The sequence below is a fragment of the Anarhichas minor genome, unplaced genomic scaffold (genome assembly GCF_050575085.1).
Source record: "Anarhichas minor isolate MPS153535 unplaced genomic scaffold, ASM5057508v1 ptg000058l, whole genome shotgun sequence".
NCBI lineage: Eukaryota > Metazoa > Chordata > Actinopteri > Perciformes > Anarhichadidae > Anarhichas > Anarhichas minor.
The window spans coordinates 3,291,470-3,318,819 of NW_027466504.1; the positions used below are offsets into that span (position 1 = coordinate 3,291,470).

At 42.8% G+C, this 27,350-nt stretch overlaps 2 protein-coding genes and 1 long non-coding RNA gene across 4 annotated transcripts in view; 1 reads left to right on the forward strand and 2 right to left on the reverse strand.

Moving 5' to 3' along the window:
* Positions 1 to 12,063, reverse strand: part of rims1a (regulating synaptic membrane exocytosis 1a) — a 98,850-nt gene extending 86,787 nt beyond the window's left edge. For both annotated transcript variants that reach the window (XM_076077140.1, XM_076077139.1), the window contains exons 1-2: positions 11,903 to 12,063; positions 6,809 to 6,880 (exon numbers count right to left, since the gene is read on the reverse strand). In XM_076077140.1, coding sequence (XP_075933255.1) covers positions 6,809 to 6,880; positions 11,903 to 12,063 — 233 coding nt within the window. The remainder of the gene's footprint in view (positions 1 to 6,808; positions 6,881 to 11,902) is intronic.
* The window catches only part of LOC142932981 (uncharacterized), a 285,143-nt gene that overhangs the window by 155,094 nt on the left and 102,699 nt on the right, over positions 1 to 27,350 (reverse strand). The window lies entirely within an intron of this gene.
* asrgl1 (asparaginase and isoaspartyl peptidase 1) lies at positions 16,704 to 25,218 on the forward strand. Its single transcript, XM_076076796.1, has 7 exons — positions 16,704 to 16,733; positions 20,074 to 20,269; positions 22,040 to 22,182; positions 22,354 to 22,508; positions 23,479 to 23,600; positions 24,735 to 24,845; positions 25,004 to 25,218. Exons 2-7 carry the CDS (start codon positions 20,083 to 20,085, stop codon positions 25,216 to 25,218), a joined length of 933 nt encoding a protein of 310 aa, XP_075932911.1. The 5' UTR covers positions 16,704 to 16,733; positions 20,074 to 20,082.

Consider the following 27,350-nt stretch of genomic DNA (forward strand, 5'->3'; position numbering starts at 1 on the left):
TTACATCCCTAGTTCATACCATCAATTCATTCCTTATATAACAACGCAAAAGACCCAGTTATGGGGGGAAAAAATAAAAATGAAATGCTTCCTATCCAGTAAAGATGGAACTCTCTCAAGCGTGCAGAAATGTAAGTGAGAGTGTTTCAAGTCCCTCCCCCCCCCCCCCCCCCCGGGGGTCCCCGCTGGAGCAGAGACTCATGGGAAGACCAGGATAACAGCCAATCCCTGAAGGAAGTGAGGATGTGACTCCTCGCTAATCCCAGGGTGTCACCGAGGTTACTATGGGGCTGCTGGGCCGTCACCATGGTACCCTGCTTTCAGGGGAAACCTGGCACCAATCGCATTTAGCGATGTGGAGTGTAAACACCTTTACACCGCATTACATCCATGTTGCCTTTAAAGAAGCTTGGGGTTTGCCGTGCAGACATGGGGGTCAGAGCACTGACCAAAAAATCCTATGAATCTGTCCTAATTCACCCATTTCATCTCACAAGTTATATGTTGTGACCACAATATTTGTTTCATACATTTTGTTAAAGCAACACTGGTATGCAAAACGACTTCATTATTAACATAAGAACTCTCAATGGTGGACCTTCAAGAGAACATACAAGACTAAATAACACGGAGAACAAAATGCTAATTTAAAAATGCATTCAGTAACACAATGACACACACTGTTGCATGTTCCCCTACAGACTCTGAAACGTCTGCAACTCCTGGGCTTATTAGAAGTTCAAAAAACCCCAAGAGATGGACTCAAAAGTACACAGTGGTCAAGTTTAGAACAAGCCGTTCTCTCTCACAGCGCTTTGAGATCGCCAGCAGCTTCATCGGCGGCTCACCAGAAGTCTCTACTGAGCCGATCAACCTGACAAACGTCTGGCAAGAACGGACCGTCAGCAGCCAGGTTTCCCTGCCCACTTTATTTCCTACAGACTGAATAAGTCTGTGAATAAACATTGTGCCTTGAGAAGCACACAGCGAACAGCCTGCCATCCAGGGTTTCCCTGAGCTTTTTTACTAATTGAAATGAGTAAAAGAATGACCAAAACTTTCCATTATGAGATACTGATATTAAAGGGAAAAACATTTGCCACCGTTTATGTGGATGTCAAATCAGTGTTTATGGTTAATTTAGTCAATTGAGGCAATACAAATTCCTCAGTGTGCACTATACTGACCAAGAAAGCTGAGTTCTCCTGCTCACGGACCTGCGCCGGCAGTACCTACATCTACCAGGATGCATTGCGAGTGTTGGGTCTTAAAAACAAAGGATGAGAGAGCCTGCAGGCCGCAGGTAGTTTTCTGCTGCGAGCTTCTTACTGCGCACGCGCATCAGAAAAATGAGCTGGATTCGGTTCAAAATTAAAAACAATATTTAATGTACTACACAAAGTTCACTTACAAACTGAATTAACTATCAATAGTAATATTTCATGAAATAGAGGCCCCATCCGCACCACACGACAGACTGGTGTGTCCGCCTCATGGTCCAGATGAGGTCTGATTCTCTCCGGGGATTCACAGTTTCTTTGTCTCTCCAAAGTCTCTGAAATGTCTCATATTACACATTCCTTAGCCCATCGATCAGCTCAGTGATTGGCTGAACCCTTCGGACTTCAGTCGTACACTTCCTTGACCAATTCCTCCCCCCTTCTTGAAGGCTGTGCTCAGAAACTCTTCAGCAGCATCCCCCTCTCTCTGACTTTATGGCGGTGTCATAAATTCTCTGGTTTCTCACAGTGCACAACAGATTCAGTAACTCTCCCTTTAGTTTAAACCTTCTACAAGTAAACATATTGTAACACATAATATCCATCGCTAGGAGCGCTTTAAAACTTAAATTCCTCACACGAGCTAGCTTCTGACGCCGGGGGGGGCCCCCGTTGGCCATATTCTCTTGCACGGCTAATGCAGCCTCCGCCTCTCTCCCCTGCATCTCTTCAGCCGTGTACTCTAGCTTGAGTAAATGCAGCTGAATATCTGAGTCGTCCAAAACACTGTAGTTTTAACTGATGGACGGGTCACCTGGCGCAACTGTCAACCGTGGCGGACTGTACTCAGTGCGAGGGCCCTATGTCTATGGGCCTATGGTTTGCCTGTGTCGGCAAACCCACCGACCCGTTTGGAAACACGGATCCAGGGTCGTTAACCATGATTGTGGGTGTGATTTTTTTCACCGTGCCATTGCCATTCACTTCTATTAAAACAATGTGTTATTATGAAATTGTTTACTAGAGCAAGAAGTTGTTCATCTTGCCTCTTAATTTTGTTTTCAAAGATTGGTGCATTTAACTTTAAAAAGCAGTCTCCTGTATTGTTTCATATTGCAATATATATTGCAGAAAATAAAATATTGCAATGTCAGTTTATTTTCATTATCGTGCATTATCTTTATTACTCAGACATGAAATACAAATGTTTTTTTTAAAAGCCAACAGGTGGGCGGGAGGTCGGAATCCGCCATGTTGCACCGCCACATTCCTACGGTAGCCCAGAACGGAAAAACCAAACGCTGGCTCTAGAGAGAGCCTTTTGCATTTTTACATCACCTAAAGACCACCATAGGTTCTCCTACACGTTTGAAAAGGGAGGGGTAAGCTGAGGGGTATTCAGTTGGTTGCAATCTGCAACTTCACCGCTAGATGCTACTAAATCTTGCACACTGCTCCTTTAACAGAGTCAAGTCAAGCCAATTGTATTCATAAAGCCCGACATCATGAATGTGCCTCTAGGAGCTCAGGAACAGTCCTCCTGGTTTATAAAATCACTTTATAGACATAATGTTATTTCAGTCCCACCTCAATAGCCCCTGCAGAAGGACTACTGCAGGATTACTGACTGTAACGTCTGGTGAATAATGTGAGGGAACTCTGTCCGGAGAGGCACAAATTGTATAATGTTATAAACAGGGGGCCATATTGTGGGATTCCTCAGAGAAGCAGATGTGCTCCAGCTGATTTACTCTGTAATCCCACCTCCCTCTCTGATCCAACAACACACACACACACACACTCCAACACACACATAGAGTGCACACAGAGAGAACATAAACAAGCTTTATCTTTTGATCATTGTGCGGCAGAAAAAAAGAAGAAAAAAAAGACACTACTGGCTGCAGAGGTCACAGCAAACAGAAACGCGTGGAACCTCGCATTTCAACGCGCAACCAATTCAGCGGGGACGTTCATATGATATCAAGGAGTGTTTCAAATATCATTTGCAATTCAAGTCCGTATTAACAACCAGTGATCAAATAACCAGACACACTAGAGGTGTGTCTAGAGGAATATAGAAGTAGAGAGGTTGGCACCACTGACTATATTTCCCAATGCAGATTTGCATATGAAAATGTACTTTAAACTCACGGGGGTTTCCTCGATAATATCAAGAGGAATAAATATTTGGAATAAATATTTCGACTTTGTTCCTGAGGAATTTCATTTTTTTCTGTATGTGAAATAGCATGAAATACTACAGTACCCATGAATCTCAGTAGCGACGGCTATACATGTGTTGTAAGTGTGACAGGATTCGAAGATCGATCGCATTCTGATCGTTTTGCTGTCACAATTGGTAACAAACGCAGATGCACCGATCGATCAGTCTCATATATTTGGTTTTTTTTGCAGGTCATATTTACACACGTGGTGCTGCATGGTAGTATTTACTTTGTGCAGACTCGTGGCACAATACGAGTCTGCCACGTGCCACGAATACACACATATATTGTCAGGCGGGTCAAAATGTGAAAGCAGCATTCCTAGTAAGTTGTGTAAAGTTTACGAGTTAATATATATATATACAGTGTCTTGCATATGTATTCACCCCCCTTGGATGTTTCATCCTTTTGTTGCTTTTATACATGAAATCATGGTCAGTATAATTTGGCTTTTTTTGACAAGAATTTGCAAAAAAAAACTCTTTAATATCAAAGTGAAAACAGATTTTTACAAAATAATGTCAATTATTTAAAAATATATAAGGTAAAGTAAATGATTGCATAAGTATTCACCCCCTTCAGGTCAGTATTTAGTAAATGCACCTTTGGCTGCAATCACAGCACTGAGTGTGTGTGTGTGTGTGTGTGTGTGTGTGTGTGTGTGTGTGTGTGTGTGTGTGTGTGTGTGTGTGTGGATATGTCTCACTCAGGCTGGCACATCTGGACACTAAGATTTTTCTCCATTCTTCTACAAAAGAGCTCAAGCTCTGTCAGGTTGCTCAGGGATCGGGCGTGAACAGCTCTTTTCAAGTCCAGACAAATTCTGGATTGGATTGAGGTCTGGGCTTTGACTTGGCCACTCCAGAACATTCACCTTGTGGTCTTTGAACCATTCTGTGTATGTTTTGCTGTATGCTTGGGGTCGTTGACTTTCTGGAGAATAAATCTTCTCCCAAGTCGTAGTTCTCTTGCAGACTGAGTCAGATTATCCTCCAGGATTTGGCGATATCTTTCTGCATTCATGTTCCCCTCTACCTTTACAAGCCTTCCAGGGACTGCTGCTGAGAAGCATCCCCAGAGCATGATGCTGCCACCACCATGCTTCACGGTGGAGATGGTGTGTTTGTGGTGATGTGCAGTGGTTGGTGTTCACCAAACATAGCGTCTATTCTGATGGCCAAAAAGCAAAATTTTCGTCTCATCAGAACAAAGAACCTTCTTCCAGTTGATATTGGAGTCTCCCACATGTCTTTGGGTGAATTCCTTCTACAGAGTCTTTCTCTTTGCCACTCTCCCATACAGCTTCGACTGGTGAAGAACCCGGGCAATAGTTGCTGTATGTACAGTCTCTCCCATCTGAGCCACTGCAGCTTTGAACTCCTTCAGAGTGGTCCTAGGTGTCTTGGTGGCCTCCCTCATCAGTCCTCTTCTTGCCCGGTCACTCAGTTTGTGAGGACGGCCAGCTCTGGGCAGATTTAAAGGGGGTGAATATTTATGCAAACACTTATTTTACACGATATATTTTTAATAAGTGACAGCAGTCCATGGTATAAACAGTCTCTCGAATAAGCTGTGTTGTCCTGTTAGCGACCAATTGAGCTATAAAGTAGCAGCCAGTTAGCTAGCTTGGAGAGCAGTAGCAGCTAGTGTAGCCGGCTAGTGTGTGGTAAGCTCTCCTGCCAGTTATTTTGGGGGCTTTACTATGGGAAAATAGAACTGGTTACTTATTTTGTATATTATTCAATCTTATCAAATATCACAATATCACAATGTCACGCATTGTTCAACTGTTTTCCCAAGCGCACATGATGGAAAGTCATTCCTCCAGACAAGCAGCTTGGCAGGAGAGCTGAGCAAACCGTGAGACACCCAGAGCATCTGAATCCAGCCTGAGCCAATTCTACGGAGGAGGACGACAACATTAGCTGATCTCTAATGACTCAACAGGATCTGGACAGGACTTACCACGCTGGCCACGTCCGTCTTTACAGCGGAAGGGATGTAGTTTCTGTCTATTAAATGATGGACAGCAACTGGGCTTGTGTGTGTGTGTTTAACAGGATATTAACTCACTCCGAGGGTAAAGAAGTGTGTGGCTTTGATTAAATATTTTTTCAGTGACACAAACTGAGGCATATTCCCTAAATATAAATCAGAAAAATTATAAATGGGGTGTTCAATTTAAGAGTACCACACAAATTCCATAATAATGGCTTGAGTCATGCTTGCGAAAGATAGGTAACCAGAGCATGAGTTTATCTATTATACTGTTCACTCATCCAAGGTGTGAAATATATTTCACAACAATAGCATGAATGTGAGGCAAGGAAGAGACTGCCAGCTCTTGATTGGAGGTTGTTTTGGGCCACTTCGGGACATATCAGTTATACAGTGCTTGTGCACACGCATTTGGGTATCTGAGGTGCCTATCAATCTGCAAAATGTGAAATAAGAAAATCCAGTCAGTTGTTTGTGGAGCAGCCTAGATCAGAAAGCATTTGATTCAGAAAGCCATTCAGATCTGGCTTCCTATGTCACATGCAGGCTCATTGGAACCAGCCAGGCGGCAACCTCCGGTTCTGCCAAGTGAAACCTATGCGGAAGTGTCTTAAAACCTGTATTCTCTCTACTGACCAGCAGGGGGCGACTCCTCTGGTTGCAAAAATAAGTCTGATTGTATAGAAGTCTATGAGAAAATGAACCTACTTCTCACTTGATTTATTTCCTCAGTAAACATTGTAAACATGAGTTTATGATCTCATGTTTACAAGTGTTCTTCAATACAGCATAATGTTCACTTAGTAAATGATGGTCCATTTAGAGTCAAATAGACTATAAAGCATAGTATGCTTTAGGGCAGGCTTACTGTGATTGACAGGTCGCTGCTGCTACCAGAGACGTATACGGTGTCTCTGTGTCACTCCTCCGCATTCCAAATATGGTCACTTCTGTACATTGGCTAATGATGAAATCGACAAACTCAAGGCTTCAAAACAGCAGTCTACAAACCAATGGGTGACGTCACAATGACTACGTCCACTTCTTATATACAGTATATGGAACCAGCGCACCATATTTTCCTCGCAAGTCAATCACAGCAGTCTAGGTTTTTTCGGGAGGGGTGCTTAAAGAGACAGGCGCTTAAAAGAAGCGTTTCAGACAGAGGGTGATTACAATATTCAGACAGACAGTATGAGAAAAGTAAAGACTATTTGAACCTGAAAGCATGTAAACATGTTATAGTAGAAACTCCAAATACATGTATGAACCTGAAAATGAGTATGATATGTCCTCTTTAAATTCCATATCGACGAGGTGATACAGAGTTGGTGGGTGACAAAAATGACTGTTGCCACTCACCGGACGTCATTTTGCTGCGGTTTCTTCTGCCCAACCAGGTTCACCGTTCTTGCTTGGATAGGCTTCTCTTCTCTGCAACACATAGTTAGGAAAATGTCAAAGACTCTTACGTTTCTGTAGATTTGTTTTTGGACAGTATGACGCTCTGACTTTCTGCCTCTCTTATGTTCATCGGCTTTCCTATGAGTAACTGCTAGCTTTCAAATGTCAATATTCACCTTCTTCTCTTCATAAAACCATGTGTATTAAGGCTCTATAGTTGGCTCTGATTATGTTCTCACTCCTAATGAATTGTAGCATGTTATGATTTAAAAGCATAGAGGCTCAGTACAGCTATTTTGCATCACCTGAGTTTGAAAGTCATTCTACTCGCTCAACCAAACGGGCCAAACCAAAAGAGCAAATGCTCCGAATACGAACTGAACTGCTCTTTTAGACTCTCACTGTGGTGTCACAGGTACCCTTAGGCGTCAAAGACAGGCCTGAGACAACAATGGCGTGCTTTTGATACGTCCACTGACACATTTGCTGTGCGATTGGAAACCACCTCATCCATAAACAATAAGTAAGACATGTCTCTGATCAGTGATCTGACTCTGATCAGTCAGATCACACAGGGAACTCAAGAGAGAAATCCCCGCCAACGCCCATGCTGTCGAAAACAGACATGTCTTACTTATCGTCAACACTGTCGGTGCCCCTCTCTCTAAGAGACACTTTCTGCACATTAGGAAAAGCTGATATCTCTTTGTTCCTCATGGATTCTAACCACGCAAGTTAGCGATTGAGGTAGATGTGATGTCCTTGGATTAAACCGTAAAGGACACTGCGTTACTTGCAAAAGGGACTTAGTACAGTTATGCTACTTTTTCCTGAAGTGATGTAATTTTTAAAGTAGTTTAGGTTTAGATTATTACTGGAGTTTGTTGTCTGAATACAAGATTAAAAGGGACCATACAAGTAGCTTTTATTTTGTGTAGTCTGCATTTTTCTGACATTTTCAAATTAATCCCACGCGTTTTTTGATTTCTAATCATCGTTCCAGGCGTCCATTGGTTTCCATTCACTTGAAATGCAGATTGATTTGAATAGTATTAGCTCATGAGGATAACGTCACTGAGACAAAAATAAATGCCTTCATTGTGATAGATTACACATATTCCGGGAAGAGTTTGCTAATAGATTTTCATACTGTGGGAAAATGAATGGAAGCCAAGGGGTGTCTGAAAATGTAGGAAAAAGGCACTCAAATTTCTAAAGTACCGCAGCATAGTTATGGTTAGCATGGTTAGCTATGATGTAAAATCTATGTGATTTGGACTGCTATCAGCACCAAAACTGACCTTATTATGCAGATCCACATACAATTTGTTTTGGTAATGTCATTATAAAAAGTCAGTGCTTCAATTTCCTATCCCTGGCTTCATGATACATCACATGAATATGATTTGAATCTGTTCCACACATGCATGTCATGTAATTTAGGGAAAAAGACAAGCACTGGTATTGGATTCAAAATCTGGTGATACGATATATCATGATACAGGGATTACAATTCAATATATTGCGATACTGTAAGCAAGGCGATATATCGTGATTTTTTAAATGAGATTTTTGGAAAACTGTCACACTATATAGAACACACCAACAGAGAAAACTTTTTAAAATATCTAATCTGAACAGTGGGATCTGCATTTATCCCCGTAACATCCAACATAACAGCACTAATTTTTGTACAATCTCAGCCACTGTCTACCACAAATATTTGCATGAAAAATCAATGTTGTTTTTGAGAATCGATATGGTATCACGAAACATAATCATGCAAGTGTGTCAATATTTTCTTACACCCCTACTGTATTGTTAGATTCCCTACACTGAAGTATCAAAAACAGTATCAGGAGGGAAAATTTGGATCAATGCATCCCCAACAGTTAAGGGGCTAAAACACCCTTAGGGTCCTTAAAGGTCCGGTTTATTTTTTTAGAGAGATTCAACTCTTGAATATAAGTAAAAGCCTGACTTTAGCTTGTTTTGTTAGATTTTCTGAGATGTTTCCCAGCTCTCTGGAGTTTGCATTTCATGTAGATCAGCTTAAAAAAGCACAATGCATCGCAATGTACCCTACAATAAGTAGCACATCTTGCTCATCTAGTCGAGAGAAACAACAGATGCAAGCAACAGACGCACAAACATACTTGAGCTTTTGCAACGGATATATAATTCATTCCAGAGAGTAAAGATAATACTGACATTAAAGGGACAGTTTACCCCTAAATCATAAGACACATATTTTTCCTCTTACCTTTAGGGCTATCTGTCAATCTAGATTGTTTTGGAGTGAGCTTCCTAGTTTTGGAGGTATTGGCCGTAGAGATATCGGTCTTCTCTCCAACATAGTGGGACCAGATGGCCCTCGGGTTGTGGTGCTCAAAGCGCCAAAATAATATATTTCTAAAAAACTCATCAGCAATGTCTTTTTCCAGAAATCATGACCCGGTTACTCAAGATAATCCACAGACCTTGTTGTGCGTAATTTCATATGGGGACTATTTTCTTTCTAACAAACTATACCCGCTAACCGAACTAAAACGAATATTACTGCTAGCTCACCTAGCGCCACTGAGCTAGCTAACGTTACAGCGTCATGAATGTTTACCTCTTTACATCAGTTTTATCAAATGTATTTTTGTTCCCGTCTAGCTCCGTTATGTTAGAGAGAAGGCAGACATCTTTCCGGTTGATATCTCCAACACTCTGCAACTCACACCAGAACAATCTAGATTGATAAATAGCACTCCAGGTCAGAGGACAAGTGTATATTTCTGATTTTGGGTGAACTGTCCCTTTAAGAGATTGCAATGCAATGCAAAAACGTACATCCACTGAGTTTCCAGTTGCATCAGTTCAGTGCAGTGACCTGCTAAACTGTTTGATCACTTGTGCTTGAGTGTATCAATAAAATGCACACATCTTTAAGGGAAATTCTTATCTTTCTAATGCAGTGAGCGAACGCTACCCATTGATGCTTTGTTATGTGGCTGTAGGGAGGAGCTTTACTGTACTCTGGTCCTGTACTTCCCATTTATGTAACTGGGATTGAGGCTTTTAAAAGAAGGGAGGTCATTTACAGTTTATCCATCTGTCTTTGTGTAAATCACACGCCACTTTACCTCGTGATGATTACGGACAGGACGCAACAATTTATCTACCGTTACATTTATTTAATTTATTTAAAAGGGACCATGTACAGTTTAAACATAAATGTCTCCATTCGATGCACTGTACCAGATTGTAGCTTAAGCTAATTTGCATCTGCAGTCCCTTGGCAGGTCAACAAGGACAAGACAATAACACATAATTGTCGCTATGGCTATACACCAACAGGGAGTTATGCGTACACATATACTGTGATCCTGCATGCTTTAACAGCTGATGGTGAGCGTAAGAGCAGTGCATTCTCTGCCTCTCTGCATTACAACCCACACGGCCCTACTGCTAGTACACTCACCATGCATGTATTAGTCAACCAGTGCAGTGGAGATCGTAAAGACACGCGCACGCACACCGCTTTGCTGTGGCAATCTCCATCCAAACAGTGATGAGGGGGGACGGGGGGACGGGGGACGGCACAGAAGCCAATATAGGTTAAGACATGCATGTGCTGACAGCCTGCCTTTTATTTTGCAGCCGCTACAGTGCGATACGAGTGGATCCACGGCCTCTCTACTGAAAATGATGCATAGCCACTTAGAGCCGGAGCTCATGTGTTGGACATTTCCTTCTTTTAGATGCAATGAATCGATCTTCCGTTTCCAGCGCCGGGCTATCAGTCCGGCACACACAGGGGCTTAAAATAGAACAGGGACGTAAGAATGCTCGAGGAGCATCTCGCTTAAGGTGGGTTTGGTCTACATCTTTCTATCTGCCCCGTCTGTGCGTGCCGCTCCAATGCAGAAAACGCGGGGAAAGGCATCGACTTGATGCGTTCTCTGGGTCCTGGAAGGAAGCGGGGGCGGCCGGATGTGGGTCCGTTTCTGCAACGGATTCGGGGGTGACAAATAAAATCTGTAGGAGGCCGCTCTGCATGCATGTATGGAGGAGGATGCACACTGTGGATATAAGTCTCCTGATGCAAAATTACATTACACACATAGCCCCCCCCCCCCCCACACCCTGTTATAGGCCTACTGGTTCTATAACAGCCTGTGCGATTGCTGTTCTGCAAGAGCACTGGCCTACATACAGCGCATACGGCTGAGAAAAACGCTCAACCGCACCCCAGGAGCTGAAGACAGCAGCTGTTGAGATTGGATGCTGCACAGATAAAAGCCAACAGGGAGGGTTCTACTTCCACTACACCCTCAAAGCCGGGGCCTTCGGTGAGCGGGGAATTTTAACTGCTGCATCCGTAAAAATGAAACATCCCGGGGAAAAAGTCCGAGGCCTCGCCGGCTCGACTCGGGCCGCCGGCGTGAATGACATGCGGTGACATTAAGGGAGACAGGTGTGCAGATGACGAATCGGAGTGGAGTGTGATGCCGCTGACGATGATGATGATGATGATGGAGCATGCAAGGGTGACACGCCCCTTTCATCCTTCCCATCACATCCTCTTCTTCCTCCCTTCCTGAGCAAAGTTACACCTGGCCGATCTCTCTCTCACTGTGGGAATCTGTAAAAAAAACTGGAGGTGGACCTGGTCTACGCTGCTTGTTTTCTCTGGCACCACAGCTGTAGCCTGCATGGGCCTGTAGTGAGTGAGTGAGTCAGTGAGTGAGTGAGTGGGGGGTGGGGGGGGGGGGGGGGGGGGGGCTGCAGGATGTGGACACACACACATGGGCTACACATATGAATGGTCAGATACAGTGGAGTGATGCTGGAAACGTCTCATCCACAAGAGAGAACGGAGGTGGATCTTCAGAACGGAATTAGCTCAGGCCCAGTCTCTCTCTCTCTCTCTCTCTCTCTCTCTCTCACACACACTCGCACACACACACACACACACACACACACACACACACACACACACACACACACACACACACACACACACACACACACACACACACTACCCCTCTCTCTCCACCTTACTTGATCATGGCTTCCTCCTTCGCCTCCTCCTCCCGTTGCCGAGCCAGCACAGCCATGATGATCTTCCTCTCCTCCTCCGTCAGATGGCTCAGGTCTGGCTCCGGGATGGCCGGGGCGACCAGTGGGCGCGGGCCGCCCCGAGGGCCCACCGAGGCGAACATCTTCTCCACCACCACCACCACCTTCCCTCCCTCCCTCTCTCCTTCTCCTCCTCCTCCTCTTCCTCCTCCTCCTCCTCCTCCCCCTCCTCGCCTCGGTCGGGATCACGGATAGAAAACCCGCTGGCGGAGCCCACGGATCACGACATGGTCCACGGACAAAGCGGCGGTTGGAGCGACTGATGCGGAGTTCCCATGGCGGCGACGGGGGGCACCCAGGGCGGCGGCGGCGGTGGCAGCAGCCCTGTCGGTGCTAGCTGCGGCAGTAGTAGCAGCGGTGACGGCGGCAGCAGCGGCGGCGGTGGTGGTAGCGCTTCGGTTCCCGGTTGCCGCTTTCAGCCTCTCTTTCTTCTCCCCCCACCCCCCTCCCACCGCCAGCCCGCCCGCCTCTCCCCTCCGCCACCTCCGTATTACGGGGAGCCCATATCTCCGGCAGTCGGTCGGGATGATGGCACACGGGAGGGGGATCTCGCTTCCTTCCTTCAGGCCGGGGCAGAGAGAGGTGGGTGGGGGGTGGGGGGGGTCCTCTGAAGGCGGCTCAGGTCTCCGCTCGGTCCGGTGGCCCGGCTGCGTGGCTGCGAGGCGAGGCGGCGACTTCTTGTTTTGCAGCGCCGCCGCTGATGCTGATGCTGATGCTGCTGTCAGGGAGACGGAACCGTCAATGGGACCGCAGCCCCTCAAGCGCGTTCACTTCTCCCGCGGCGGGAGCGCGCAGCTCTCATTTGAGAATGGGGGGCTCCACTCACCGTTAAGATGCGCGCTCACGCCAGCCTATGAGCACACTTAGGAAATAAAAGGTTCCTTGAGGGTGCATTGTGGGGTTTGTAGGACCATAACTCATGGACGTTTGGTAAGAAGAGCCCTTCAGGCCTATTTATTCCTTTTTAAATCACCAAACATCAACACCAACAATAGATTTTGGACTATTTTGCTTCTTTAAATATCCAAAATACACAATTAGGTGTTTATTTGTCTATTGGCATCTAGATTTCTCCTAAATTCACGAAAAGTTAGTATTAGATAATGTCTCATTGCATATTTAAATATAACAAAAATGTCTTTGTGTAAGTAATCAACTGGGAAAGCTTCATGGTGATATCATAAGTTACATTTCCCCCCCATTCACCTCTAGTGTCTCCTTCGATATTCTGAAGGTTTTTACTCAGGGTTTTGTTTATATACCATTCATAGCCTGATTTACCACACTTTATTACTAAAAACTTGTCAAAATGTTGTATGGCTGCTGACAAGTATTTTCAAATTCATGGAGTGAAAAAAGAGATATCCAAAATCCCCTCTGTAAAAACCTTGATTCTATGTCAACAAAATAAAATCATTTTTAACCTTGCTTTATCCAATGTTCAGATTTCTGTTTGATGAGGTATACAACAATTGCATAAACATACAATTCCAGAAAACGTGTAATCCACGGGATAGTTACATGGCAATGAGTTAAATGTTTTACCTTATTGACTTCTAGTGTCTCTTCTTAATGCATGGAAGGATCAGTCCTGTCTCCTAAAAATGACATTCCCCCAAAACTAAAATGCATTCTCAATTACGTTTGACCATAAACGTATTTTCTCCCTGATTACGTTTGTGTTTGACGTATTACAAATACGTTTCTCATCAACATATCTTTGCCATACTCTAGTGTTTATTATTTTTCTGTGATCTGCCTCGCCTCTACCCCCGCCACCCACAAGTTGTTGCCTGTTCCGAGGGCTGACAGACCTGACGATGGGGTGCCTCACGGCGGGGGCGGCTGGAGACCTCGCGTCCGGTGCCAATGGGTGAGCGCCCGCCACTTGGAACCATAAAACCAAGTCCCGGATTTCACCCGGGGGACATTCTGGAGGTATTGTGGCCGGGTGATGTGCCTCGTTGCTGGGGAGGTATGAGCCGAGAGTGGCGGGGTGTTATGGAGGTATATTTTATTTATTTGTATCCATCTAACCCTAACCCTGCCCTAACCCTAACCCTAACCCTAACCACAACTTCCACTAGGAAGCCACGTCCCCACCCAAACCTAACCCTTAAGAGAGTCACGGTTACTCCCGGATTTTACACACGGGCCTTTGTGGAGGTATTGTAGCCGCGTAATGTTCCTCGTTGCTCGGCCTGGATGAGCGCGTTTCTGCTGGAGACAGGCGGGGTGTTTTGGTGGTATCTCGGCCGACAACTCGGTGTTGGTCCCGTGCGTGGATGAGCGCATTTCTGCCGGAGACAGGCGGCGTCTTGTGGTAGTATTCTGACCGCGTAATAGGGAGAAGGAGAGGCGGTGGTGGAGAGGGGAAAAAATGTTGAAGTGTTAAAATGTTGATTAGAAACGTATTTGTAATAAGTCAATGTAATAAGTCAAACACAAACGTAATCAGGGAGAAAATACGTTTTTGGTCAAACGTAATTGAGAATGCATTTTAGTTTTGGCAGAACGTAATTTGTAGGAGACATGGTGAGTCTCCACATGGGTCTCAACATGGCCATGCCTAACAGGTCAAACAACAGCAACAGTGCTGACAGAGCTTGTGGGGGAACCGGAGGACGGGTGCTACGCTGGTGACTCCATCATTCCGGACGGCGTTATCAGCACTCTCAAATTAGTTTGATGCTATATGCTATATCCATTCTCTGAATATAGTGTGTAGAGAACCTTTAACCGTTATTTCAGTATGTCAGGGAGCAATAGAAGAATGGTAGAACAAAGATAGAACAAGATTTTTGCTATTAACAAAAAAGTAAACATGCAGAGTGTACAGTGATAAAAAAAAGGAATAAAAATCCTTCAAAACTATTATCAAATGGAGATGTGCATAGTGAAGTACATGAAGTTGGTCAAAATAAAGTGGCATTCGTAATATGAAAGAAATAGTGAATGCAAGTCTGAAGAACCCTTTTCTAGTAGTGTATGAAACCCTTTGCAGTGAGAGTGTTTGCACCCTCCCCCTCCTCCTCCTCTCTCCCACCAATCATTGCGTGTTAGGATGACGCGCATCCCCCCTTTTTTTCCTTTTCTCTTTCCTCCCACCTGCCCTCCCTCTCTCTCTCCCTCCACCCCTTCCTTCTGTCCTTCCTCCTTATCCATCCTTCCAGCAGTTCCCAGCTCCCCACACACACATACTTCCTCATGCTGAACAACAGTGAATGGAGCCTGGGGTTTACCACACATACAGCCGTGTACATGCATGGCTATAGGGTGACATTTAGAGTATGTCAGCATGCAACATTTTAATCACGGGCCGTGTGGAGAGGGGGCCCCCCAAAACATTACAATTGACACACAAACACAAGAATGTGCCACGTGTAAGTCACACAAACCGTATTCGACTAGATAATTAATTGTGTCACAGTCATCTAAATTTAGAAACAAATGTGTTTTAGTGGACTATTTTTAGCCAGAAATCCAGTTTTGGTAAAAAGCTGAGGTCTGAAATGCTTAAGATTCACTGTAGACCATGATTTGGTTTAAAAATTAACAACATTTTATACAGTTATTAAGGTCATGTGTACCAAAACTAGATATGCCACATTTGTATGACCCTTCAAGGGACCCTACAGGCCCCATACACACTGCACTGTAAGGTCCAGGTCAACCAGTGTCGCTGTAAGTTCACAGTAAATCTTGAGTTTTTATTTCAGCACCATGGTCAGCTCACTGAACAGCAGCAGAGGGAAAGGGAGGGACTGAGAGCAGCAGTGCAGCTGCAAGTCCAGGGCCTGCAGGAGCATGTTGGGAGAACAGGCTGAGAGGAAACCCATCATCATCATCATCATCATCATCATCATCATCATCATCATCATCATCATCCTCTCATAACATGGCCAAACAGACAAACAATTCCCTGACTATTACTGCGGGTATGCAACAAAGCATGCATGCTTGACTTGTTCAACAGCTTTTACCCACGGGAGGTTCCTTTTTAGGGCAGCAATGTTCAGGGAGAGTGCCAAACGCTTTACACATTCAACTGCAAACGTCTCAATTTTAATTATTGACTTTTTTCTTCCAGATACATCTCACTTTTTAAGAAGGCTTAACAGTTCCCTTTCACAGCACCAGTAGTTCCACTATAAAGGCATCTGGCATGTTTCAATAGTTTGATGACATGTGCTGTTATACCTAAAGTCACATATTCACAGACTATCTTCACCTAATTATCAACTTGTTGCTTGTATATGATGTTTAACTCTCAGTCTATCCTGTGCTTATTGGATTGGCATTAACCCAAGCAATCCAAAATAAAACAGACACTAGGCAATTTTGACTTTGTAGTAAAAAAAAAGGAAAAGAGGCCTGTTTTGTAAAAATAATCAGTACTGTGTAAATAGAGTTTAAAAAAGCATACCATACTGTTATTACTTTTAATACTACAACTAGCTAATAATAATAATAACACAATAATAAATAATAATATACTGAATATCTTAAATCATAGTAAAAGGTTGACGTCTTCCTTAAAATCATTTTTCAATTAGTAGAAAAAGGGGATAGCATTAATTTGAGCATTCCTCAGTAAACGCCCCTAAGTGTGTGTGTAAATTTGTATTTTATTTTGAAATTGAATACCCATATCTCGGAAAAGATTTTGCTTATCATGAGCTTTACGACTCGTCGCCGTGTGGATGCTGGTAGGATTGAAGCTGCAAGCAAATACTGCTCGTCCATCTTCAGGGTAAGTAGGTGCACTGAGAATTGTCATAAAGCTATTTTTTTTGGGGGGGGGGGGGTAATTGTTGCATTTTATACGTCACGTAAGGTCTGTTTTATTCGGTGACAGTGCGCAGTAACGTGACGTTAGCTGGCTCAGCCCTGATACTAAACACCATTATGTCCGTTTATAACCGTTTTGCTTGTCGGCTTTAAGCTCAACCTTTGCTACCGGTGTCTCGTCAGTTCAATATAAATACAGCTCACTGAGCGGCTCTCGTTTATTATACTTTACCATTAACTGCTTCAGCCACCTGTTTAATTTAGTTTCGTCCCACGGGGGCGTGCGCGAGACTACTACAAGGTAAACTGTCCCTCAAGCTGTAAAGGCTCTTAATTAATTTAAGTTGACGCATTTAAAAATAACAACTCGCTGAACGTCCTCTCACAGTTAGAACAAGGTTAGTAAAAAAATGATTGTCTTTTTAAATGAGAATAAAGTTTGTCTGACACAGGTTTGATATAAAGACCTGAAAGGTTTATGGCCCATCTCCACATGTTTGAGGCGCGCACCCATAAAGTCCGTGAGGGTTTAGTTCTGTCCCACTGTCAGATCATCAGTGTTTGAGGGCTCTCTCACAGACATGTTGAGCCCTTTATGAACACTTTCCGTAAGTCTGCATTTCTGCAGACTTTGCCCAAGGGAATTACCCACAATTCATATCAATGTGCCGTTAAACACGGGGTTACCAGTGGAAGCATGGAGACATAAAAAAAAAGGCAAACAAAGAGGACGGCACGTGTGTTCAGCCTGTCATATTAAATTTACTCAGAAACATTAAGGATTAAAGATGGAACAAAAAAAAACACATGAAAGCAGAAGAATGGAAGCAGAGACTTTATTACACCGATTTATTCATCATACATTTTCATTGAAGCTGTTTTGACAAAAACGAGTAAATTGATGATTTGAAATGACCTTTCACCTTGTGAGGAAAGAGGAAGACGTTCAAATCAGGGAGTAAAAAATATAAAATAAATACCCACAATTGTATATTGCAGCAAAGTGCTGTCCCGTTCGTATTTACACCATTTCAAGCCCTCACAGCCTTGCACACTCAACCACTTACCAGGTGACGTCAGTAAGGGACATTGGGGCTGCAGTCCTTTTTGCTGCGGAAGGTTCCTTACTGAGTGAAATGACCCGGAAGTTTCTAAGTGGCCGCCTTGATAAGAGCTGTTTGAATTCTCTGAATGCTAAGGAAAGGTGCTTCGATGCTTCCTTTATTAGCTCCTTTTTCAAAGGAAACACTGGAACATCCTTTTCCAAAGGAAAGAAGATAATGCCGCCCCACAATTCCCTGTGGCGGCAACGTTTAAAGTGACGCATCATTCTGCCGTCCATGAAAACAAAAAGTGCTTATCTTATACAGTTATCTTCCTACAGGCATAAACTAATGGTATTCATAATGATAAATATGACAGTGACAACCCTTAACTTTCATTTCATATGTATTTATTTAGTTTTTTTAAAGAAAGGAAATAAAAGAAACAGTAAATATAGCAAACTGTCAATGAACAAATTCTCAATAACAAGAAGCATCAGTAAAAACCAAACAAGCCTGGCCTATGATATATTATTAATCTGTTAAAAAGCAAAATATAACCGAACGGTTGAATCTACATTATTGCACAAAGGAATTATTGATATCGAACAGTTTCATCGATATTAAACGAGTGAAATATCAATTTCTACTGAAGCATGTTGATCGCTCAGTGTGACAGCAGCAGGAATGTATGAAGCAGCCTGTCACAAAAGAAGCTCTTTAAATAGCCTGCATGCTATTGAATAACAGATTTCATGGTGTCATGTCTTAGTTGCCGTTCTTGTAGTCCTCCTTGGTTGTAGTTTCGCCATGGCAGACCTACGTCAGTGACATCACAATTACAACGTAGCTTAGTTAAAGTGGAGTCGGAATCTCTAAACACCACGGTTGTCTCCTCATGAATTCTCCTCCACGTCTTTCCTTGACCCCATGACGTTTTCCATAGAGGTCAAGGAAAAGTGGTTAGGAATCCGCAGCCGGGGATTGGTCCCATGGCTTCTTTGTGGTTCTTCACTTCTTGCCCTCCATCTAAATTCCGCGCGTCATAATAGTGACGTGATTGCAAACAAGCTATTGGCTTATGCAAACACCTTTCTTTGTATCTACCGTGCAATCGACGTCATTACCACAGGTGGAATGTAAGCTTGCACTCAAGTAGGCCGACCATACTTCAGTACAAATTTGAGTGCACTTAAACTTTGCTTGAGCATTTATTTTGCTAATTTATTCTTCTACACTTCTCAGAGGTAAATATTTCACTTTTTAATCCCCTACATTTGTCTTATTTATATTACTTTACAGATTACATTACTTTTCAAACCCCCTCCTGTCCAGTGAAAACCCTGCGGAGTATCAGAGGAGTCAGTGGATTGTGAGGTCTGGACCCAGGCAAGTTAAAACCACGTATCTCCAAACTTGGAGTGTGTTTCTTTTCTGAGCAGTAGCAGTTAAAATACGAACATTACACATCTACAGCAGAACAATGCAACACGCCCGTTAATTCACATATGAATCCAAAAGCATCATAGTAAAACACTGACAGGGAATATCGTAATGCATAATGAGTACTTGTACTTTTGATACGTTAAGTACATTTTCCCAATAATACTTACATACTTTGACTTTAACTTGTGGTGGAGTATTTTAACAGTGTGGTATTAGTACTTTTACTTCCGGGTACTGGATAATACTCTCAATGTAGGCTCAGTAATACTAGAAGGGGCGAGACAGAGAACAAGAGACAATGTATTACTTATGTTTATCTCTGAATTTAGCTTTATTCTTCTTTTTAGCTAATGCAAGGAAAGCGTATTTACAGAATGCATTTGAACTATGTCCGCCGTTATTCAGTAAATAAAATGCAATCATGATCAGCTTTAAGTAGCTTATAATACATCATTTAAACTATGGTGATGCCAATAATTTCAATCAAAGCAACTGTTTCAATGAAAATACAATAATTCATTTTCTAATCATTTGAGTTGTGTTTTTATGCAAATAACCACTATAGGTGATAGTAACAAGGTAAAAGGATACAGGTTTACAACACTGACTATCGGCGAAAAACCACTTGATCGGCGCATCTCCACTTATGTTAAGAGACACTGAGCGACACTTGATCCGGAGGTATTGATTCTGTTAAACAGCTGTTTATCACAGTCCCTACCAGCCACCAGACAACATGCTTCATCGTATAGTCCCACACAATTTAATATAAATTCAATTATTTCTCAATCCTATTATGTCAATCCTCCCCAGGTGATTGACATGTTTCCAGTGGTGGTGGTCCACGGAGGGGCGGGTCATATCCCGAAGGAGCGGTCCGGAAAGTCCACGGAGGGGGTGTGCTTGGCGGCCCGAGCCGGGTACGGCATCCTCCGGGGAGGAGGCAGCAGCATGGACGCCGTGGTGGAGGCTGTGAGCCAGCTGGAGAACAACCCCTCCTTCAACGCAGGTAACGTAAAAACATTTGAAACATACGCAGCGTAATGTCGCTTTTCTTCCTCGTATCAAAGTCTGAACGTTTTGCAGACTTGTTTGATACATGTTTCATCTTTTTTTGTATTAGTTTTCATGTTCATTGAGTGCTATTCTATCCTATTGCTTAAGTATATAATAATATTATATAATAATGAATTGTTATACTTTTGAATGAAAAGAAAAACACATAGCAATACATTAAAAAACATTTTTGTTTACACGTTGAATCATGTACAAAAGTCGTTACTGTTGGACCGGCAATTTGTTGACGTGGCAGAGTGTTGACGTGCTGCTTCCCTTTTTACGGCCTGCTTGGAATATGATTGGCCAACCAAAACAAGTTGTGGCTATTTGTTTTTGGTGTTTTTAGGCACTTTTACATTGGTGGCTTGTTCATGGCCAAGAGTTGAGCTCTGAGGAGTGTTTTTCTGTTTAAGGAACGGATTAACTAAGTAGCACCACCATCAGGCAAAACTTGTACACAAGAAATATCTAAATGCAATGGACAGATTGTTGTCAAATATACAGTCAGGGCCATAAGTATTTGGACTGTGACACAATTTCTCTAATTTTGTCTCTTTACACGACTCCAATGGATTTGAAACTAATCAGTCAACATGTGGTTGAAGTGTAGACTTTCAGCTTTAATTCAATGGATAAAACAAAAATAATCACATTAACTGTTTAGGAATTACGGCCATTTCTACACAGTCATCCCGATTTTCAGAGGCTCAAAAGTAATTGGACAAACTAACATAATTGTGAATACAATCATTATTTTTAATACTTGGAGGAAAATCCTTTGCAGTCAATGAAGTCTGGCTCCATAAACATCACCATCATTGGTTTTTCTTCACCAAGGTAAGAATTCTGCAACCAACCACTTTAGATGTCTTCTGTGGTCTTCAGGGCTTTTTGGTGTTGGTTAGCTTGCCAGTGCATTCCTTCTTTTTAAAAATGTACCAAACTGTTTTTGGTAGGATTTGGTCAATCCTAATGTTTCTGCTATCTGACTGATAGGTTTGTTTAGTGTTTTCAGCCTAATAATGGCCTCCTTCACTTGCATCGACACCTTTTTGGTCCGCATGCTGAGAGTTCCAAGGACCAGCTACCAAATGCTAACTTAACATTTTGAATCCTATTGTCAGCATCATTTGTCATGAAATAGTGACAGAATAGGCCACACCTGGCCATGAAACCGTTTGTCAGACAATTGTCCAATTACTTTTGAGCCTCTGAAAATGTGGGGGGCTGTATAAAAATGGCCATAATTCCATAACGGTTCATGTAATATTTTTGTTTTATCCATAAAGCTGAAAGTCTACACTTCAACCACATATTGACTGCTTAGTTTGAAATCCATTGGAGTCGTATAAAGAGGCAAAAATTGTGTCACAGTCCAAATACTTATAGCCCTGACTGTAGATAAATATAGCATATATAGACATACTAAAAAAATAATAGTAGTTAATTACAAAGCTTGAGCAAAATCTTTCCCCTCCAGAATTTTCCTGAATGAGCCCTTTAACTTTCCCTTCAACTATATATGTAAGTCTCTCCATAGCCAGACAATGCAACAATTATACTAGACCCAACTGGATCACATACTCTTGAACGCTTCTACATCTTAGATACTTCATGAGCTGTCCTGCAGCTCTAGCTATAGGCCAAATGTCACCTCTGTGCACAAGAGATTCTTTGTCCCCAGAGGCTGGACCCTTTCAAATCGTCTCTTAACTTCCAGGGTGTGGGTCGGTGCTGAACGCCAAAGGGGAGGTGGAGATGGATGCCTTTGTGATGGCTGGGAAAGCACTGGGCAGTGGTGCCGTGTCTGCTGTCCGCAACATAGCCAACCCCATCCAGCTAGCAAGACTGGTTATGTACAAGGTGCGTACATTTAAATCTGGGATGACAGAGAAAACATGCAATTTATCAGTTTAAAAAGTATCAGTTTAAAAAGTGACCTTGAAACACACCTCATGCTTTCCAAGAACAAATAGCTTCTGTAATAGTTTCTAGAAGTGTTTCATGGAGGGACATTTTGATACTCTATTTCAGACGAGTCATGTGTGTCTGACGTCAGAGGGGGCCAATCAGTTCGCCCGGTCCATGGGTGTCCCCGAGGTGCCCCCCGAGTCCCTCATCACCGAGTACTCCCGCATGTGCTGGAGAAAGAACCTGGCACTCGACGCCGACCCCGTGGAGTGCCAAATGTGAGACGAAACACGTGTGACCTCTTTGTTTGTTGACGGAGCGTTTTTTGGATTCACAGCAGTCGCAAGTGATTCCAGCGGTGACTCGGCATAAAACACGTCCAGACGTTGATAGAAACTGAAACCAGCCCTGCTGCACAATCCCCTTCTCTGCTGTTGATTAGTACTGCAAGTCATTTCAAAAAACACTGCACAGCAATCAATCCTTTAACTGTCTCTTCAGACCAGCTGACCAAATACTGAACAGATTGTGATTGAAGAAACCAGGATAGGATACACCTGGGGTTCCTCGCTGGAAACTCCTCTCTCCTCGTCTCCTCAGAGGCACATTTAAGGGACTGGAACATCGTCAATGATGGCAGGTTTTCCTAATCGAGGCGGGGTGGGGGCTGAGCTAAAAGCCCCCACAGATTCCCCTGGACGTAACTAAATACAGTCCTCATACCTCACAACCTCTTGAGTGAATATTTATTGGAAAGTGAGGAATCTTTGGAGCACACGAGCTCCCGAATCAACAATGGCAATTTTGATTTTGCAGCCGTCGTAGTTTGAGGAGCTTCTATGGATGTTTGCACAGGTTTCTTTTTTTATTTATTGTTTTGCTTTGACTCTCGGTCATCATTGGAATTCATTGTTATTGCTGCAACTCCCTGCCAAGCTCTAAACATATCAGAGCTGCTTTTTAAGCCTACAAGCAGAGAGGAGGAAAAAACAAGAAGAAAGGCCGAGCAAATCAAGAAAAAATGAGTTTTTAACTAGTTCTAACTTGGTTAATTCATTTCAATTTATTTTGTATAGCCCAAAATCACAAATTTGCCTCAGAGGGCTTTACAATCAGTACACATCCTCTGTCCCAGGACCCTCACATCGGTACAGGAAGAACTCCCCCAAAAATAACCTTTAACGGGGAGAAAAGAGGAAGAAGTCAGTCAGAGTTGATTCATCTGTTCCCGTATGTGTTGTTGTGTAGGGGGAAGATGGGCACGGTCGGAGCCGTGGCAGTCGACAGCGAGGGCAACATAGCCTGTGCGACCTCCACCGGGGGGATGCTGAACAAGATGGAGGGACGGGTGGGCGACACGCCCTGCATAGGTCAGTCCTCACATATGAGAGAGAGAGAGAGAGAGAGCGAGCTCTGTTAACAGCCCACCACGAGCTCTGTGTTTGCTAGCAACACGCTGCACAACAATGCTGACACCCGTTGCACGGGGCAACCTTTGATTCTTTTGTAGAAAAATAATGAAATGCACGTTCCTGCCCCTTTTGGATCAAAAGGGGCTTCCAAGTGACGACCAGTGTGATCAGACCAATTTATACAAGTGATGTCGGAGACACCGCGCCGACTGGCTCACACTCATAACCCTACTGCTGCCAGACTCCAGAGCGACTTTTGAGAAGACGAGTACACATGGGTTGTGTAACACTGAGGTTTGGTAAACAGCAGCGAGTGGATTTTGGCCGCTACAGGCCTGTCTAATCTGTCACTATCAGTGAAAGAGTGATTAGACTGTGTGTGTCAGGGGGCACTCTGACCCACACGTACAAGGAGCCTTCATTCTGTGTTCCGCTTCGTGTCGTAGAGATTTTTAGCTTTTGTTTTGGAAGCACGTTAGAGAAAGACACAACTCTTTTTAACATGTATCTATTTGTGGCTACATCATCTTCTGTCCGTTGCGTGAACCTCAGTGTGCTGTAAGCTGTGAAGTAGACGTCTACTGCTGCTGCTTTTCTATAACAATGGCAGCATTCCAAACAAACTTCAGTATGGGAAATTAGAATATTGAGGCCAGATTGAATTATAGCTGTAGAATAAGTGTTAAAGCTAACAAACGTTTGTTAATGCCCCCACAATGTGTTTCAAAAGAACAGCAGCTGAAGCATTACTCTCCCATCTAGTGACCCAGATGTGCAATTGCATCCTTTTAATAACTGCCGCTCTGTCGTCCTTTGCAAAGAAGGGTTTAGGCATTAAACTGTTAAACTGTGCCGTCGTGTACTTTATTTCTTACACCTTCACATTTGCAAATTATTTTAGAGGGAAAAAAAGTTGTAAATAAACTTTATTAATTTGTCCTATTCACCCAATTGATCACAATACGTTTCCATTTCTAGCTGACAGTTTTTTTTTCCACACCCGCCTTAAAGTCACACGATGCAATGAACCTAAAAGTAAAACACTTGAAATTCAATTATTTTATTTTATTTTTGAAATGTCACTGGCTGCAGGCAGTGGAGGTTATGCTGACAACCAGGTGGGAGCAGTGTCAACTACAGGCCACGGAGAAGCCATCATGAAGGTTACTCTAGCCAGACTCATCCTGTTCCACATGGAACAAGGTAACACACACACGCACACACACACACACACACAGTATTTCTGCAGTGGGACATGGTGTCACGGAGAAGGTGATTTGTTCTTCATGTTGCACTGACTTCTGGATGAACACTTCATCCTAAACAATAACCTCATTATTTCTTCTCTCCTCTGTTCTCAGGTCAGTCGGTGGAGGCCGCCAGTGATTTAGGCCTGGCCTACATGAAGTCCAGAGTTGGTGGGCTGGGCGGGGTGGTGACTGTGGACCCTCGGGGCCACTGGGCCGCTCGCTTCTCCAGCCTGCAGATGGCCTGGGCTGCAGCCCAGAAAGACACCGTGCACTACGGCCTGTACTCCGGGGAACACTTCACGCAGAGCATCGATGACCCACTCTGACAGGAGATGCAACACTTCTATTTTTAGGATTCAATGAATCAAGCATATTAATACCAATGGTTCTGATGAACAATCATCTTAGTATTGATATTACCAATATGTCGTTATCTTAATAATCACGTGAGAGACATTAGTAAGGAAACATACAGACAGACTCAACTGATTAGGCACAATCATGAAATTATCTCCAGCACACAGGCAGCCTATGATTTCTCTTAACACTGTCGTGAAGACCCATCGTCAACAACCTGCATGATATCAGACACACTGCTGACTTTTATCAACATTCAAACCTGCACAAGCACAAAATGTCTGTCGATCAAAAGTTGCATTTATCAGGACTATATATAGACCAAAAGTTGCTTTTATAGCAATTGTCTATATAGACCAAAAGTTGCTTTTATCGGAACTGTTAATAGACTATATGGCAAAATCAGCCATATAGGCAACAGCTTTGGAGACAAAATGTCAGCCTAACTGAGGAGAAATCATATTTTCCCTACGCTTTAAAATCATTTTTAATTCTCTGCAATCAAGGAGAACTCGAGGTCCATCTATAATTTCCCCCCAAAAGTCTTTAACTATAAAACTTTAAACTGTTCTTGAGTCACACAGTCTACAGAACTGTCATAGCTGGACAACTAGATAAGTATTGAAATCTCCGTATTCTATTAGAATAATAATATAACAGCAAGAACATTGCCAAAAATCTTAGCCCTATTTTTTGATTTTTAAACTTCATCAAAATGTAATGTTCTACTATTAAAAATAGATGAATGAATAGAAAATTGATCATGCATGATTCTCTTTTGTTTGTTTTTTTTACACCAGAAAGCTTTTTCAAATTGAATGAATAATAGATTATTAATTATTGCGAGTGTGATTTTCAAATGACCTTTTGACAAAAAATATATCCTCTATAATAGAAGACTTGTGTTTCTTGTTTGGTCATATCTGCATCTTGTGTAATAAATCCGTATTATTTGTGATGTAAGAACGGAGCAGCCATGTGATTTATCTGCACTGTCGGTGAAGCGCCGCCATCACTCCCAACGTTTGAACCAGAGCCAGTATTAGTGAATCGCTGCTGAAGCTTTGTGTTAAGAAAACACTGATTGTTGACAATAAATGCCTTCTAATCCCTGACCATTGTGACTTCCATGCTTCATTCACCCATAAAGCCTGTGTGTGGAGGTGCACTGATGTGTAGCGCTCTGACTGCATGCGTTTCCCTCTTGGATCCACTAGATGGTGCTGTCCAAACACAAGCCAACACCTAAAGCGCAGAATGGGATCAGGTTCATCTTTGCTGTGCGACACACATTATAAATTAACTATTTTTGCTGTTTATATTTTAATATTTTGATAAGAAGGAAGATTTTACAGATACAGTCAAGTCGAGGGGTTCCGACTCGTAGCCTTTTTGCTGCTTGTCTATCTTCAGCTGTACTAAGGTAAAAAAAATAATTATTTTTTAAATCCAGTGTGCAACATATTCATAAAATATAAATGTCAGTAAGTAATTCATGTGGTGATACAGATGTCAAAAGACATAAACGGGGCTAAAGTCAGAGTTTATTGAAATATATATATATATTCTTTAATAACCCTGAGTCTGAACTTTTAAATGACTATTCAATTTGGAAAATATCTGTATGGTAAACACCTAATCAACTAACAAGTTTCAACCACATTCTTCCCATTGATTGATTATGTAAGATCATTATTTATCCCAACACATGACAGGGTAAATATTAGTCTAACAAGAGGCATGAAGTGTATTTGTGACTACTTGAGGAATTTGTCCGACAAATCCTTCCATTCCGACTGTACGAAGCGGTTCAACTTTATACTTTGAGATCCATGACAGATCTTCATCACTAGACTAGTACAGAGAGGAGCAGGACCGAGTCCTTAAAACCAGGAAATGAGTCAGCATTTTTGCACTTCGGGTTCTCAGGTGTCGAAGTCATTGGGGTTTTTGGAAGGGTTAGATCTTTGAAGTAAGATCTGTGGTTAACAAGAGCTTAAGAGATTTTAACTTTGTGTTCTACGACATCAAATACGACAATAAGTACCGCACTCGTGGGTTTTGAACCATTGCCTAAAAAAAAAAAAGGCGAGAGTTAACA

Coding starts and splice junctions, on each gene's coding strand:
- asrgl1 (XM_076076796.1), top strand. CDS start 20,083: ATGTTTCCAGTGGTGGTGGTCCACGGAGGGGCGGGTCATATCCCGAAG. Junction 23,601..24,734: donor GGGCGACACGCCCTGCATAG/GTCAGTCCTCAC, acceptor CACTGGCTGCAG/GCAGTGGAGGTTATGCTGAC. Junction 24,846..25,003: donor CCTGTTCCACATGGAACAAG/GTAACACACACA, acceptor CTCTGTTCTCAG/GTCAGTCGGTGGAGGCCGCC.